General features: G+C 29.3%; 2 protein-coding genes across 4 annotated transcripts in view; both read left to right on the plus strand.

The window, feature by feature from the left end:
• The window catches only part of LOC111675283, an 88,301-nt gene extending 80,553 nt beyond the window's left edge, over window positions 1-7,748 (plus strand). The window contains exons 4-5 of the mRNA XM_046955826.1: window positions 1,974-2,111; window positions 7,743-7,748. Coding sequence (XP_046811782.1) covers window positions 1,974-2,111; window positions 7,743-7,748 — 144 coding nt within the window. The remainder of the gene's footprint in view (window positions 1-1,973; window positions 2,112-7,742) is intronic.
• Window positions 1,977-18,699, plus strand: part of LOC111682864 (heterogeneous nuclear ribonucleoprotein L) — a 117,227-nt gene continuing 100,504 nt past the window's right edge. For all 3 annotated transcript variants that reach the window (XM_046953747.1, XM_023444855.2, XM_046953749.1), the window contains exon 1: window positions 1,977-2,111. The gene's annotated coding sequence lies outside the window, so the exon portion shown is untranslated. The remainder of the gene's footprint in view (window positions 2,112-18,699) is intronic.

Consider the following 18,699-nt stretch of genomic DNA (forward strand, 5'->3'; position numbering starts at 1 on the left):
GTCTAGTCTATAGTCTAGTCTATAGTCTAGTCTATAGTCTAGTCTATAGTCTAGTCTATAGTCTAGTCTATAGTCTAGTCTATAGTCTAGTCTATAGTCTAGTCTATAGTCTAGTCTATAGTCTAGTCTATAGTCTAGTCTATAGTCTAGTCTATAGTCTAGTCTATAGTCTAGTCTATAGTCTAGTCTATAGTCTAGTCTATAGTCTAGTCTATAGTCTAGTCTATAGTCTAGTCTATAGTCTAGTCTATAGTCTAGTCTATAGTCTAGTCTATAGTCTAGTCTATAGTCTAGTCTATAGTCTAGTCTATAGTCTAGTCTATAGTCTAGTCTATAGTCTATAGTCTAGTCTATAGTCTAGTCTATAGTCTAGTCTATAGTCTATAGTCTAGTCTATAGTCTATAGTCTAGTCTATAGTCTATAGTCTAGTCTATAGTCTATAGTCTAGTCTTGCCTATAGTTTAGTCTCTAGTATAACCGATAGGTTAGTCTCTGTTCTAGTCGATAGTCTAATCTATGGTCTCGTCTATAGACTGGTCTATAGTATATTCTATAGTCTAGATAAGTATACAGCCTAGTTTATTGCCTAATTTCTAGGCCCATCTATAGATCATAATATATAGTTTTAAACAAGTTAATATAATCTGATTTCAGTCTGTTTATATTCTTCTATAAATCTCAATTAACATTTTTTTTCCTTTCAAGTGCCAAAGTCATGAGTTCAAATGCTTAAAACTAACAACTAATTAATGTTGTAATTTTGCAGTGAAAATATGCGACAAAATGGGGAAAAGAAAATGAACAATAAGAGCAATATAAAAAAATCTGAAGACTCTTGAAAAAAAAGTTCAAATAATTTTTTGCCTTTTTATTTACCAGCAAAATGGAGTCGAAATCAACTTAATACACACCTATTTACTGTCTGCTGATGATTAGTTTTTTCTCTCTGTATTTTCTCATACATTCTTTTTATTATAGTTTTTTGCTCTAAAATTTTGCTATAAATTTTGATTTATGGTACAGAGTGTGTTTGTGTGTGTGCAGTTGAGTTTTGAAACACATTAATTAGTTACAAATTTTCTACTAGTTTGAATCCTTTTTTTCTATTATTCTTTTTTTATGTTTTTCTTACATTTCTTTTAATAAATAATTCTTTAGTCTGTGGTTAATTAGCTGCTTTCCATTAGATGCTTTTTTCATTATTTTTGCATTGAAAGTTGCATTATAATCATTATTAAGTTGATTACAGGCACTAAAGTTGCAAACAATAAATTGCAAAAGTTTCTTGGTTTATTTTTGTTATTGTAGTACAATTTATAAAAAAAAAACTTTTGATTTAAATTAATCTTTTGAATTTGACAGTTAAAATATGGCTTATTCAAAATTTTACTTAAATATGTCTCAAGTTTGTTAATGTGAAAGTTTGCGGCAATAATGAAAAGAGAAAGAGGTTGAAAAGTGGTTAATGGGAAATTTGTTTCAATAGTTTCGCTTTAAATCAGGTGAAAAACTTTGTTATAGTTGGTAATTAATCATTGTTATAAGTTGTTAACGAATGTGTGATTAGTTTGTGTTAGAAATTAGGATAAATTAGTATGAAAACTTGAAAAAGTGTTTGTTAAGTTAATGGTCCTTCGAGCCAAGCTGTAAACTATTAAGGTTAACATGTTTGAGTTGATTTTGTGTAATTTAGAAATTTTTACATTTATACATAGAAAAATTATAGGTTCCTCCGAACTGAGACTTTAAAAGGCAAATTACAACAATAATTAGAAAAAATGGTCCTTCGAGTCTAATTTATTAAAAATTTGTTAAACAGTTCAATGAAAAACTTAATATTCGAATTTCATAGTATAACATAAAAAAACAGGAACAAAAGTGAAATGGTCCTACGAGCCTTAAGCATGTAGTTGTTTATAGTCTATGAACTTTTATCTAATTTCTGTTTTATTTTTCTCTCTTTTTTTTATAGCCCGCCCAACAACAGAATCAACAGCAACCATTGTTGAATAAATCAAATGATGATTTAAGAAGAAAACGCCCAGAAGCAGCACGGCCAAATCATATTCTATTATTCACCATTATAAATCCCTTTTATCCCATTACAGTTGTAAGTACAATAGAAAAACGCTTGTTAAAATATTTTATAAAAATACAATAATTTTAAAACCAGACTACTCGGACTTTAGGTCCGAGAGTTGACAAGAGACCAGACTATAAACAAGACTAATGACTACTTACCAGTCAATATACTTGTCTTAAGACTTCTTTATAGACCCGTCTATAAATCAATCTATAAACTTCATAAAAGACAAGTCTATAGTGCAGTCCATAGACTAGTTTATAGATCAGTCTAAACACCAGTCTTAAGATCAGTCAATAGATCAGTCTATAGACCAGTCTATAGATCGGTTCATAGATCAGTTTATAGACCGGTCTATAGATCAGTCTATAGACCAGTCTATACCCCAGTCTTTAGATCAGTTTATACACCAGTCTAAGATCAGCCTATAGACCAGTCTATATATCAGTCTATAGAACAGTATATAGAACAGTCTATAGATCAGTCTATAGACCGGTCTATAGGCCAGTCTATAGATCGATCTATAGATCAGTCAATAGACCGGTCTATAGATCAGTCAATAGACCGGTTTATAGGTCAGTCAATAGACCGGTCTATAGATCAGTCAATATACCGGTCAATAGACAAGTATATAGAGCAGTCCATAGACTAGTTTATAGATCAGTCTATACCCCAGTCTATAGATCAGTTTATAGACCAGTCTATAGACCAGTCTAAGATCAGTCTAAGATCAGTCTATAGACCAGCATATAGATCTGTCTATAGATTAGTCTATAGAACAGTCTATAGATCAGTATATAGAACAGTCTATAGATCAGTCTATAGACAGGTCTATAGATCAGTATGTAGAACAGTCTATAGATCGATCTATAGATCAGTCAATAGACCGGTCTATAGATCAGTCAATAGACCGGTCTATAGATCAGTCAATAGACCGGTCTATAGATCAGTCTATAGACCAGTGTGTAGATCAGTCTATACCCCAGTATATAGATAAGTTTATAGACCAGTCTATAGACCAGTTTAAGATCAGTCTATAGACCAGTCTATATATCAGTCTATAGGCCAGTCTATAGATCAGTCAATTGATCAGTCAATAGACCAGTCTATAAATTAGTGTATAGACCAGTCTATATATCAATCCATAGACCAGTCTGTAGATCAATCCATAGACCAGTCTGTAGATCAATCTATAGACCAGTCTGTAGATCAATCTATAGACCAATCTATAGATCAATCTATAGACCAATCTATAGACCAATCTATAGACCAATCTATAGACCAATCTATATATCAATCTATAGACCAGTCTGTAGATCAATCTATAGACCAGTCTGTAGATTAATCTATAGACCAATCTATAGATCAATCTATAGACCAATCTATAGACCAATCTATAGACCAATCTATAGACCAATCTATAGATCAATCTATAGACCAGTCTATAGATAAATCTATAAACAGTCGGTGGGTGAAACTAAAGATTTCCAAATTTGTTTTACATTTTCAAGCTTTTAAAAGAAATACTTTAAAAGTTTAACTATTTCCCTAAAGTGTTAGAAAAAAAGGCTTGATTTGAGACAAAAAAAAAAGATAAGAATCCATTAAACGGACTAAAAGGCAAACATTTAGTTATACATTGAAACAAGTCAGTCAACCATTTAAATTATATATGTGAACATGGTCGTCGTCAGCGTCTTCCTTTAAAACAATACATATGAAAAGCCAACACACTGCAGTAGGCAGCAGTTAAGTCATTCTATCATACTTTACACGAAACATTTTTAACACTAGACTTTAAGTACATAAGTGTTTAAAGGACATCATCATCATCGTCATCATCATTTTCCTCAAGCTAAAAGGCTTAGAAAGAAATCCTGTTATTAAAAACGCTTAAAGAAATCTTTTGCCTCTTCTCCAAAAAGTAACTAAATATAGTCATTACTACACGTTTATATTTTATAGTTTGTTTTGTTGTTGTTGCCTTTACTAAACTACTGTTTTGCAACAAACAATTTGTGTTCTTTAGTTTGAAAAGTTTATTGTCTTTTGTAATACAAAAAAACAGTCTACTGTATGGTGCAACATTCAAGTGTTTGTATTACTTATGGGGGAACGAAACAACAATGCTAAACAAATGTTTTTTAAAAAAGACACAAAATCTTACCGGAAATAACAAAAATGTTAAATTTTTTTGTCATCATATAAGTTTTTCTTTTTTTATAAATATATTTTTCTTGTAATTTTAACTTTTCACACAGTTAACTATAAAAAACTGAAGAAAAGTTATTGTAAAGAAAACCAAAGACCAGGATGTGTAGTCTACTTAGCCAAAAGGATACAAAGGGTTTAGGCCAAAAATAAGAGTTTTTTTTTAAAGTTTGTTTTATAAAAGAGTATGCAAAGCAAATATGGTCCTTCGAAGTGTTGATTTGAAAAAAAAACAGTAATGTTTTGACTACAACAAGTCTATAGACTGGGCTATATACTGGACTATAATCTAGTCAAGAGGCTGGACTATATACAATAGACTATAGTCCAGCCTATAGACTAGAATATACTCCAGCTTTAGACTTGAATATAGTGTATACTATAAACAAGACTATAGTACAGACTATAGTTTGCACTAGCCTTGACTTAAGTCCAGACTATTTGCTATAGTGTGGACTATAGTCTGGACTATAGTCTAGTTTATAGGCTGTACTATATTCTGGTCTATAGTCTAGACTATAATCCAGTCTATAGTCTGGACTGTAGTATATAATCCAATCTATAGGTTGTGTAGGTTGGGCTGGCCCATATAGTCTGAAGTCTTGTATATTGTCTGAAGTTTAGTGGTGTTTTGACATATAACCAGTCTTTAAAATCGGCTATAGTCTTGTCTAGAGGCTAGACTATAGTATAGCCTCTAGACTAGAATACAGTTCAGCATATAGACTTAAATATAGTCCACACTATAGACAAGACAATAGTCCAGACTATAGTTTGCACTTGCCAAGACTTTAGTTTAGACTATTTGCTATAATCTGGACTTGACCATATTCCAGACTATAGTCTTGACCATATTCCAGACTATAGTCTTGACCATATTCCAGACTATAGTCTTGACCATATTCCAGACTATAGTCTTGACCATATTCCAGACTATAGTCTTGACCATATTCCAGACTATAGTCTTGACCATAGTCCAGACTATAGTCTAGTGTGTGGTCCAGACTATAGTTCAGACTATGGTCAACACTTTAGTCCAAATTGTAACAAATAGTCTAAACTGAAGGCTTGGCTGGACCATAGTCTGGATTATAGTTTGGACCATAGTCTAGGCCATAGTCTGGACCATAGTCTAGACCATACTCTAGACCATAGTCTGGACTATAGTTTGGACCATAGTCGGGTCTTTAATACAGTCTAAAATCTGAAATAAATTCCACACTAAAATTTGTAGTATAGTATAATCTATACTATAGTCTGGGCGATAGTTTGGTCTACAATAAAGACTATAGTCTGGATTTTAGTCCAGTCTATAGTCTGGGCAATAGCCTAGTTTATAGTCTGGACTATAGTCAAGTGTATTGTTTAAACTATAGTAAAGTCCACACAAAGTCAAATTCCTTCAAAATCGATCATATTTTAGGGTTTTAAATGTATACGTAAATGTAGTTCTACCATCTTGGAAGTGTTTTTCCAAGGGATTTGGCTTATTTTTCCCTTATGACTGCAGCTTTGTTTAACTTTATCTTTCCCTTTAAGTCAAGGTTATTTAAGGAAGAAAATCCTTAAATGTAATAATAAGCTTACTGAACTACTTCAAAGAAGTACTTGTTTCACTGATTCTAAAAGAAAAAGCATTCAGTTGGTTGAATAATGACGGAAGGAATGTAATAAGAAAGTTTTTAGTTGAGTTAAAAGTTTTCTTAATAGAAATGCTGTTAAAAATTAGTGTAGTTATTTTACAGCTTCCTAAAAAGACTTATTTCATTGATTTTATATATTTTAATGTTTAATGTAATGAAGATGAACAATTAGGAATTTAAAAGTATTCCAAAATAAATATTTCTTTAGTAAGAAAGAGTTTTTACTTTTTTTGCTATTTATAGAAAGTAAGCTTATTTTTCAGCTAAACAGGAGGTCTTATTTCATAGCTTACTAAAAGTTTAAAGAGTAAATTTTAAGCTCTATTAATACTTTTGTTTATTTTTCTAGTTTTTTTATCTAAATATTTCTCTAATTTCAATGACATTATATGGCTGTAGGTAAAATTTCTAGTCATAATAGTAGTAATTGGAAGCGCTGCTTTCAAACAACTTAAACAGACGTCGTCTACATGTAATTGTCACCGGTATCAGTTAAAGTTTGAAATTAAACTATTGAAATAAAAAACCTTAAACTACAACGTGTGTATGTGTGTGGTTGCTCTAGAGTTAATTATAGTTTTAATATTTGTTTTTAATATTTTATTTTTCTTTGAAATTTTACACTTTTGACATTGATCTTCTCCTCTCTTTTGGTTGTTTTTTACACTTACACTTCCTCTTAGACATTATTTATATTTCAAAGTGTCGGTTTAAGCTTTTTGTATGTAATTAAAGATTTTTTCAAGATCAATGTATAATTTTTATAAATCCAAAAATACTTTGACTTTGAAGTCATCTTAATTCTACTCTAATACTTGATATTAGATTGCAGTTTTAGAGGGGGAGGGGGGGTGGTGTGGTAGTATATTTTGCTATTTTTATCTCTAAAATGAAAAATATTTAAATTTCCAATATAAAAATGTATTAAAAAAAGAAAGAAATCAAGAGAGAAAAAACTATATATATTTTAGATTTTTATGCAACACATGTTTTTCATATGCTGACATTAACAACAAATGTAATGTGACACATTTGACTAAATATATGACTATGCAATGCATATATATATCGTTTTTTTTTTTTTTTTTTGCATTATGCTTTTATTTTGGAATTAAGTGTTAAGGTTGCCACACTATTTCGAAAAAAGCTAAAGCCAAAATAAAGTCATTTAAGACAATTTTAATAGGAAATTTCTTCAACTTAAAATCGCTATGACTTGCCAAAGCCTAGATTTATCTTTTCGAAAATTGCTGTACGAACTCTAGAAGGTCTTGAGATTTTAAAAACTATAACTTTGTTTATAAAGTTCTAAAAAAATTTTTGGCAATAAGCATAATTTTGACATAAACCTTTTATGTAATTTAATAACTTTGTTTGCTTATATCTTCAAAACTAATGAAAATATTTCAATAAATTTTCCAGACATAAATTCCTAAAAGAGTCTAGTTTACAAAAACTGTAATTTTGTTACAAAAGTTCTTCGAAAAGTTTTGACAAATTCAAATTTTGTGCAAAAAGTCAAGAAAATTTGCATTAATATCCTTGTCAACTCAAGTGAATTTGGTTGCTTATATCTTCATATCTAATGAAAATATTTTAATAAATTTTCAGACTTAGATTCCTTAAAGAATCTAGTTTACAAAAACTACAACTTTGTTAAAAAAGTTTTTGCAAATTTTTTGACAAAACCAGATTTTGTGCAAAAGGCTATGGAAGAAAATTTGCATGGAAATCCTTGCCAACTCAAGTGAATTTGGTTGCTTATATCTTCATAACTAATACAAATATTTTTATAAATTTTCAGACTTAGGTTCCTTAAAGAGTCTAGTTTACAAAAACTATACCTTTGTTAAACATGTTTTTGCAAAATTTTTGACAAAACCAGATTTTGTGCAAAAAGTCGTGGAAGAAAATTTGCATGAAAATCCTTGCCAACTCAAGTGAATTTAGTTGCTTATATCTTCATAACTAATACAAATATTTTTATAAATTTTCAGACTTAGGTTCCTTAAAGAGTCTAGTTTACAAAAACTTTAGTTTTGTTGAAAAAGTTCTTGAAAAATTTTTGACAAAATCAGATTTTGTGCAAAAAGTCATGCAAGAAAATTTGCATGAAAATCCTTCCCAGCCCAAGTAATTTTGTTTGCTTATAACTTTATAACTAATGAAAATATTTTAACCAATTTTCAGACTTAGATTCCTTAAAGAGTCTATTTTGCAGAAACTATAGTTTTGTGGAAAAAGTTCTTGACAATTTTTTGACAATATAAGATTTTGTGCAAAAAGTCATGGAAGAAAATTTTCATGGAAATCCTTGCCAGCTAAAGTGACTTTGTTTGCTGATATCTTGCTAACAAATCAAAATATTTTTATAAAATTTTAGATTTGGATTCCTTAAAGAATCTACTTTACAAAAACTATAATTTTGTTCAAAAAGTTTTTCGAAAATTTTTCGCAAAACCAGATTTTGTGCAAAAAGTCATGGAAGAAAATTTGCATGAAAATCCTTGCCAGCTCAAGTGACTTTGTTTGCTTATATCTTCATAACAAAAGAAGATATTTTTGCAAAATTTTAGATTTAGATTTCAAAAAGAGTCTACTTTCCAAAAACTATAGATTTGTTAAACAAGTTTTTGGAAAATTTTTCGCTAAAACCAGATTTTGTGCAAAAAGTCATGGAAGGAAAATTAGCATGGAAATCCTTGCCAGTTCAACAGAGTTTGGTTGCTTATATCTTCATAACTAATGAAAATATTTTAATAAATTTTCTGTCTTAGATTCCTAAAAGGGTCTAGTTTCCAAAAACTATAATTTTGTTAAGAAAGTTCTTGGAAAATTTTTCACAAAAACGAATTTTGTGCAAAAAGTCATAGAAGGAAATTAAAATAAAAATCCCTGCCAACTCAAGTAACTTTAGTTGCTTATATCTTCATAACAAATTTAAGTATTTTAAACATTTTGCAGTTTTGGATTCTTTGAAATGTCTAGATTCCGAAATTTTTTTAATTCATTTGGCAACCCTGTTTATTGACGTTTTTTTTTTTTGTTTTATTTTTTGTCCACCCTCTACTACTAAGTGCATCTTTTGCCCTATCTATCTCAATTTGAATATGTCGTATTTACTTACTATACCTTTTTTTCTTTTTTTCTATTCTAAAACTATTTTTCCAACATTTTTTTTCTATCAGGCAAGGATTATAGTCAACAATAAAAGAAAAAAATCTATAGAAAAACTTTTCTAACAAGTAAATCCAAATACGTAAGAAAAATCTGAATAAAATGTAGAATAAACTAGATGAATAAAAAATATATATAGATAAATGACATTTTATTTGTCCTACACATCATGGTTGTGGTGGTGGCGGTGATGATGGTGACTGTGGTAGTATATGGAAGTGATTGCACTGCTCCACATATTTAGTGGACAAGGCCAAACTTAAGTGGGGTTTAGTGCCCTTTTGTTGTAAGCAAACGTATGATAAATGCTAGCAGAAATAGAATTATTTATAGATTTTTAAATGAAATAGCAAAGATTTTTAAGGACAATGTACTTCCAAAGAAGTGATATAGTAAGGGGTGGTTTTTAAAGTAAAGTTTAAGCTAGAATTCAAATCTCTGGTGTTTTCTTGGGAAACTACTTCCAAGGAAGTAGAATGGTAATGGAGTTTACAATTACAACAACATCTTCCAATTAGGCGGAATAAAAATGCACTGTTAATATATAAATAGTTTGTTAAAGTTTATAGACTCAACTATAAGTTAAAACTTTGGCATTTTGCTGAGCAACTACTTCTTGAGAAGTAGAAAGATAATGAAGTTTACAATAACGACAACATCTTTAAATGAGGTATTGTTGGAATTTAAATAGTTTTTAAAGGTTTTTTGACTGAACTATAAGTTAAAACTCTTGTGTTTTGCTGAGCAACTACTTCTTGGGAAGTAGAAATGTAATAAAGTTCACAGAAATATCGTTGAAGTTTACATTAACATAACTAATGTGTTATTGCTAGGATTTTAAAGTTTTCTTAATGTCTTTTGATTGCATTTGGTGTTTAAATAATAATGTTTTGCTGTTAAACTACTTCTTGGGAAGTGGAAAGGTAATAGAGTTGACAAAACGTTAATGGAGTTAACATTAACTGGCATAATGTAATACTGCTAGGATTTTAAAGTTTTTTAGGATCTATTGATTGAACTAGGAGTTAAAGTTGCCAGAATTTGCTGAGAAACTACTTCCTAGGAAGTGAAAAAGTAATGGAGTTCACAAAAACATGGCTGAAGTTTACTAGTTAACTAATGTGTTACTGCTAGGATTTTAAAGTTTTCTTAATGTCTTTTAAATGCATTTGGTATTTAAATTAACCACTTTTTGGGAAGTAGAAAAGTAATGGAGTTCAAAATTTACTGTAAAGTTTAAAATATTCTTTTAAATTTTGTCATATTCTCTTCATAATTACTAAAGCAAATACCTACACTAGCAACAACTATTTTAGCCATTTATTATCTGTTATCAGTAGAAAGAAAGTCGTGAGAAAAAAAACTTCCTACTAAATATGCTGACTTTGCGACATTTGCTAAAATATAGTAGAGAAAAGAATGAACAAAAATTTAGAAAAAAAATTAAACAAATCAAGCAGGCTTAAGCCAAAAAAAAAATCTTATGAATTTTAGATATTCAGCCAACAGGAAACAATGCCAAAAAAATGCAAAAAAAAAACACTCCAGGATACTAGACAAAGTCAACTAACACACAAATAAAACTCTGGTATTACACATGCTGCAACTAACTACTGCAGCCATTAATGTTGCAACTAGTATTATGAATGGATCCTAAAAAAAAATTGTGAAAAAATCCCTTTATTTTTGTCAAACCTCAATGTTAAATATAAAAGGATTTTGTTTTTGGTAAAATCTCCTAATATTTCTGTCTCTCTCTCTCTTCTCCTCATGGCTTAAGGTCTTGTGTTATTATATATTATCGAATAATGGTTTATTAAGTTTATTTGGTAAGAAAAAACAGCTAACGAACTACCAAAATGACAAAAAAAAAAAAAAATCCCCTGCCAATATTTACTATTATATAAAATTATGCATATTAAATTTGTAGCATGAAAAAACATGTTGAAGCCTGCAAGGGACTTTTAAAAACTGTATCAATAAAGTTGATATATTAAAATAAATTTAAACTTATCTAATCTTAAAGTTTAAAGAAAATTTATTGATGAGTTTATACAAATCTTTTAAAAACTAAATTAAATGACTTTTAAATAAAAAAATAAATTCTAGTAAAATGTTCAAAAGATTTTGTTAAACAATAGTATTTTTTTTAAAAAGCTTACACTTAGTTTTAAGCTTCTCCAATAATACAAATTTAGACATAATTTCATTAAAAATTCATTTAAAGGTTTTAACACTTAAACTCCATTTGTCAGAAACTTTGTAAGAACTTTTTTGTAAAATTTATATTCAAAACTCCATAGAGTATTTAGTAACCAGAATTTTTACAACAAAATTCCAATTTAAAGTCGTGCCTGCAATGTCAATCAAATCTGGAGAGTTTTCGTCTTAATGTCATTTTGTCAGAAACTTTGTAAGAACTTTTTTGTAAAATTTTTATTTTTTGGATTCAAAACTCCTTAGAGTATCTGATTTTAGTAAACAAATACCTAACCAAAGTCTTTCAAAGTGAAAATAAATTAAAGATTTTCTTGTCTTTTTCCAAACATCACTTTTTGTACAAAATGTAATTTTTTCAAAATTTTTCTTAGAACTTTTTGCAAAAATGTACACTTTTTAGAATCGCAACACTTAACAGAAACTGCTTCCCAATTTTTACAACAAAATTCCATTTTAAAGTCGTGCTGTAGATCCCGAAATTCAATCAAATATGTAGAGTTTTCCTGTTAATTTTCTTAAATGGCTTTTTTACATAATGTCAAACATTTTGTAAGAACTTTTCTTACAAATTTATACATAACACTGACCATGATCTGTTAAAATATATTTTTGTATTAAATAACCACTTCATAGTCCAGTTACAGTTCTCCAAATTCTTCAAGAGAGTTTCAAGAGATTTTCTTGCTATTTTCCTTACATGTCTTTTTTTACATATTGTCTTTTTGTCATAAATTTTGTAAGAACTTTACTTACAAATTTCTACTTTTTGGGATCCTGACACTGACTATGATCTGTTGAAATATAATGTTTTAATATCGACTTTATTGTCCCAGAAAGTTTCATGAAATTTTCTTGATATTTTTCTTACATGACTTTTTGTACAAAATTTAATTTTGTCAAAATTTTTGTAAGTTTTTTTTTTTTTTTTTTTTTTTTTTGACAAATTTATACACTTTTGGATCTTGATAGTGGCCATGATCTATAAATTTATATTTTAAGAAAATTATCAACTTCATATTCCTGTAAGAGTCTTCCGAAATCCAAAAAGTTTCAAGAGATTTTGTGGCTCATGTAAGAAACATGACTTTTTCTATAAAATCTAATTTTGTCAAAAATTTTGAACGGACCTTTTTTTACAAATGTATACTTTTTGGTATCCTGACACTAACCATGATCTGTTGAAATATATTGCTTTAATATCCACTCATTGTTCTCTTACAGTTCTCTAAATTCTAGACAGTTTCAAGAATTTTTTTTCTATTTTTCTTACATGACTTTTTGTAAGAACTTTTCTGACAAATTTATACTTTTGGGATCCTGACACTGGCCTCGATGTATAAAAATATATTTTTTTAGAAAAAACCTTCTTTATAGTCCTATTACAGTTTTTCAAATTCCAGAAAATTTCAAGAAATTTTCATAAATGACTTTTTATTACAAATTTAATTTTGTCAAAGATTTTGTAAGAACTTTTCTTACAAATTTATACCTTTTGAAAACGTTACACTTGACTGGATTTAGAACTAAATTTTTAGAAGAAAAATCCAATCTATGGTCGTGCCGCAGCCCTCCAAAGTTAACAAAATTTCAAGACTTTTCTTGATAAGACTTTTTTTCTCTAATTTCATTTTAGTCAAAATTTTTGTTTGAAACTTTTAAAACAATTTTTTATTTCTAAAATCTGCAGACTTTAAGGAATCTGTGTGTAAAATTTAAAATAAATCTGTTAACTTATGGTGCCGCTATAAACTGTCAAAGTCTTACAAGTTTAAAAAAATTTCATGCTTATCTGTGTAAATGACTTTTTGCATAATTTTTCGTTTTACTAAAAATTTTGAAAGATTTTTTTTTAAAACTAAAACTTTTTAAAATCCTAATACCTTAAAGAATCTTCAAGAAAAAATTTTTCCTTAATTGTTCTTATCATCAAGAAGATATAAGCTTTCAAAATTAAGTAATTTTCTCAAGAATTTTGTTTTTTTTATTTTAATTATTTTATTTTGTTAAAAATTTTATTTAAATTTATTGTTGTTTTTAAAATTTTATTACTTTAAGGAATCTGCTGTGTCTTAGATCTAAAAAATGTTTTATAACATTTTAGTCTTATTAAATAAACATAAACCTGACAGGTCACTCTTACAACATCATCAATATGTTTTATGTTAAAATGTCAATTATATAAAGGGGTCCAAAGGTAGAGCTATAAACAAGTGCTTTTTTTGTCTTTCTCATTCTCTCTCTCTCTGTCAAACTAAATATTTATTTATACATACTATAAATGTCATTAGATGTCAATAATATTTGTGTGTAAGTGTGGGGCCTCTGATGTCTGCTATTCACTTTTGATTATCGAGTGTTTTATGTCAAAGTACGAAAAAAAATATACAACAAACAAAAACAACTAGTGTCATACATATGTGAGAGATTGTCTATGTCTGTCTAGATCTGGCCATTCTAAGTGCATTATCAACACAACAACAACAACAACCATAATGTATGCAAGCGCTGGTAACTAATGGGGGGGGGGGGGCTGTTTTAGCTTTGTGAGAGTAGGGGTAGCAATCAGTGTTATTTCTCCTCTGTTCGGTCTATATTTTCATTTAACGATATCTATATATATTGGGTTTTTTGTGGCTGTAGTTGTCATGTGTTTTGTGTATAATACATAGTGTGTATGTGTAATATGTCTTCATATGTCATGTGTATGACATTTTTGACATTTTGTTGATTTTTCCAGTTGCTTGGTAGCACTACTAAACCAACCAAACAACCACCTTTTCCATCATTATCTACATTATCCATCCATCCATCCATCCACCTCATTATTATAATCATCTATCAGCCCCTTACACTTCTTACATTTGTAAATATGTTTATATATCTCTATATAGACTTAGACTATTTTCACCCAACCTTTCTTTCACTTTATGCTATAATGTGGTCATTGTATGCAAAAGTAGACAATCCATCTCTTCTGTGTACTTAAGTGTAGAGAGTAGTATGTTTCGAGAGTGTATTAATTTCAAAAGGACTTAAATAAATATTTATTTTTTTGCTGCCTTCTATATACATATATCCATCATATGTATCTAGTATCAGTTTTTAAAAAAACAAGAAATTACTTAAGTGTTTAATTGTATACAAGCAGTTGGTTTTTTTTGTATGTACTACTCAATTATGTAGCTATAGTACTATATATCAAAAGACTGAAATGGACAAAAAAAAAAAAAAAACTATGATTTATAGTGCCTTTCATACAGCACTTTATTCGTGTTTTTTTATAGTAAAAAATAAAATCTAACAAATCATATAAAACAGCAGTGACAGTGAAGCACATGAAAAATTACAGGAATTTGCTTTAAATAGGTCTGCAGTAGGGAATTGTTAAAGACAATTTAATCCAGTTTATAAAAAAAGCTGAATAGCAATTTAGTCCAGAATAGTCCAGACTATAGATCAATCTATAGTCCAGACTATAGACTGATCTATACTCCAGACTATAGACTGATCTATAGTCCAGACTATAGCCTATTCTATAGTCCAGACTATAGCCTGATCTATAGTCCATACTATAGACCAACAGACTACTCTATAGTCCAGACTATAGACTAATCTATAGTCCAGACTATAGACTAATCTATAGTCCAGATTATAGACTAATCTATAGTCCAGATTATAGACTAATCTATAGTCCAGACTGTAGACTACTCTATAGTCCAGACTATAGACTACTCTATAGTCCTGACTATAGACTAATCTATAGTTCAGACTATAGACTAATCTATAGTCCAGAATATAGACTAATCTATAGTCCAGAATATAGACTAATCTATAATCCCGACTATAGACTGGTAGTCTAGACAATAGACTGAACTATAACAGACTAAAGACTACTCTATAGTCCAGACTATAGACTACTCTATAGTCCAGACTATAGACTACTCTATAGTCCAGACTATAGACTACTCTATAGTCCAGACTATAGACTACTCTATAGTCCAGACTATAGACTACTCTATAGTCCAGACTATAGACTACTCTATAGTCCAGACTACAGAATAATCTATAGTTCAGACTATAGACTAATCCATAGTTCAGACTATAGACTAATCTATAGTCCAGAATATAGACTAATCTATAGTCCAGAATATAGACTAATCTATAGTCCAGAATATAGACTAATCTATAATCCCGACTATAGACTGATAGTCTAGACAATAGACTGAACTATAATCCAGTCTAGACTGATCTATAGTCCAAACTATAGTCTGATCTATAGACCAGTCTAGACTGATCTATAGACCAGTCTGTTTTATAGACTGTTCCATAGACCAGACTACAGACTGTTCCATGGACCAGACTATAGACTCTTCTATAGACCATACTTTAGACTGATCTATAATCCAGACTATAGACTGTTCTATAGTCCAGACTATAACCTAACCTTTAGTCCACACTAACGGCAAATAACAGATCAAATTTATGGACTGGATAGAATCCAAACTATTTCAGACTATATACTAAACTATAGTATAGATTATAAACTAAACTATAATGCAAACTAAGGACTAAACTATAGTCCAGGTTATAGACAACTATATTCCAGACTAAAAACTAAACTATAGTCTAGACTTACTACCAAACTATAGTTTAGTCTTAAGACGAAACTATAGTTTGGTCGTACTATATTATATTAAATTGACATTATCTGTTTAAAATCATTTAAGCCTTCTATTTACCCCCTCCTCTCCTACTTTGCCTATCCCACTGTTTATGCAAACCGCTTTATAAAAACATAAATCTTTACTTTTGTCTCTTCATCTATATCTTTGTCGGTTTGTAATATTTTATTTCTATATTTATTTTGTAGCTGAAAGGATACTATGGATTTAATAAAGTTGTTTTCTTTTTTTTTTTGCATTATTTTATTTATTTATTCATTTTGTAGTCATAGTAGCGGTAGTAGTGGTTGTAGTAAAATAGTAATAATAATAATAAAAAAATTCAGAATATGAAGTGAATATTTTATAAATTTTTTCTGCCTCCATGGATTTATTTCCATATATTCGTAGTACATAAATACATATGTACATAGTGGTAATACAAAAAAATTGTAATAAAAACCATACCTATCGCGCCAGAAATGTTGATAAAAAATCCTTGTGGCAATGGCATTTTTTATTATTGTTACTATTATTATTATTTTGTTAACTAAAGTCCCCAAAAAAATGTATACAACTTTATAAAACTATGTAGGATTATAAATGTTTTTGTTTTTGGTATTCGAAAAAAAGAAAGAGATTTTTAGTTATTGGGGTTTGAGGAGTTACCGCAATGAAATGAAAAAGCAAAAATTTGGGAGTAGACAATATGTATAAGACTACTTGAGTCCAGAATATAGAGTAGACTATAGACTAGACTAGACTAGACTAGACCATAGACTAGGCTATAATCTAGACAAGATTATAAACCGGGCTTTGGTCTAGTCTACATTTTGTTTAGCCTATAGTTTGGACTATACTCTAGTCTATAGTCTGCGTTCTAGTCTAGTCTAAAATCAAGACTATAGTCCTATAGTGTAACCTAATGTCTAGTCTATAGTCTAGTTTATGTTATATAATCTAGTCAAGTCTATGGTATAATCTATTGTCTAGTCCATGGACTAGACTATAGTCTAGACAATAGACTAGACTGTATACAAAGCTGCAGACTAGATTATAGACTAGACCAGATTAAAGACTAGACTAAAGACTAGACTACAGACTAGACTATAAACTAGACTATAAACTAGACTATAGACTAGACTACAGACTAGACTATAGACTAGACTATAGACTAGACTATAGACTACAATATAGACTAGACTATAGACTAGACTATAGACTAGACTATAGACTAGACTATAGACTAGACTATAGACTAGACTATAGACTAGACTAGACTATAGACTAGACTATAGACTAGACTATAGACTAGACTATAGACTAGACTATAGACTAGACTATAGACTAGACTATAGACTAGACGAACGACCAGACTATAGACTCGTCCAGACTATAGACTAGACTATATTCCAGACTTTATAGTCAACACTGTATTCTCCATCACTAACCCATTTATATTCCAACACAATAAGTCTTGCACATTGTTCTCTATGGAATTCACTTTTTTATTAAAACATATTTGCATATTTTATATTGTTTATTAAAAAATATTTAAATAAACAAAACTGACAACAAAAAAGTGTAAAACTGTTTTTTTGTTACATTTTCAAAACCCACATTACCAACAATATACATAACTAAACAACAAAATTTAATTTAAAAATACTAAATACACAAAATTACATAGCAAATCCATTTAATTTCAAATATTTTCCATATTATCAAACACTATTTTTGTATTAATATTAAATACAGTTTATTACAGAGATAATAAAACAAAAACCAATCTATTATTAAATATATAAATCCATATTATTATTTATTAAGTTGACTGGGCTCATTTTCAGCCTATTGTGCTGCTTTGTGTGTATTGGGATTTTTGCAAATTTGTAACTATATTTATTTATTTAATACTATTTGCAAATCTACTGACACCAATCAAATGGAAACACTCGCTCACACAGGCTTTCCAAACAGGCAGCAGGCAGCAACCAGCATTTTTTTGTTTTTATAGATAAAAATAAATAGGGCTTGAAAATCTATTTAAATTCGTAGCTATAAATATTTAAATAATTGAATTAACTATTTGCCAGCAGGGAGGGGGGGTGGTGGTTTCATATAGACACCAGCAAAACAAAAACTTGGAACATGGCAATAAAATTCATTATTTTAGCTGCAAATAAAATACAATTTTGTGAATTGTAACGAAATAGAGTTAAATATATTTAGTAAATAAATTAAGGCAATTATAGTTTAAAATTAAACTATTTAAACTGTAGAGAAACTAAAGACAAGGCTATGCTGCATACTACAGCAGTACAGACTACATACATATAACACATATAGCACATATAACAGTCCAGATTATAGGCTAAACTTAAGTTCAGACTATAGACTAGTCCTTCCTATGGACTAGACTACTGTCCAGTATATAGACTAGACTATAGAACAGAAAATAGTATAGAATATAAACTAGACTATAATCCGGACTATAGACGAGACTATATTCCAGACTATAGACTAGACTGGACTATATACTAGACTATACACTAGATTGTATACTAGACCGTAGATTAACTATAGACTAGACTATAGACTAGAATAGACAATAGATTATAGACCAGACTATAGATTAGACTATAGACTAGACTAAAGACTAGACTAAAGACCAGACTATTGACTAGACTATAGACTTGACTA

The sequence above is a fragment of the Lucilia cuprina genome, chromosome 6 (assembly GCF_022045245.1).
Source record: "Lucilia cuprina isolate Lc7/37 chromosome 6, ASM2204524v1, whole genome shotgun sequence".
Classification (NCBI taxonomy): Eukaryota; Metazoa; Arthropoda; class Insecta; order Diptera; family Calliphoridae; genus Lucilia; species Lucilia cuprina.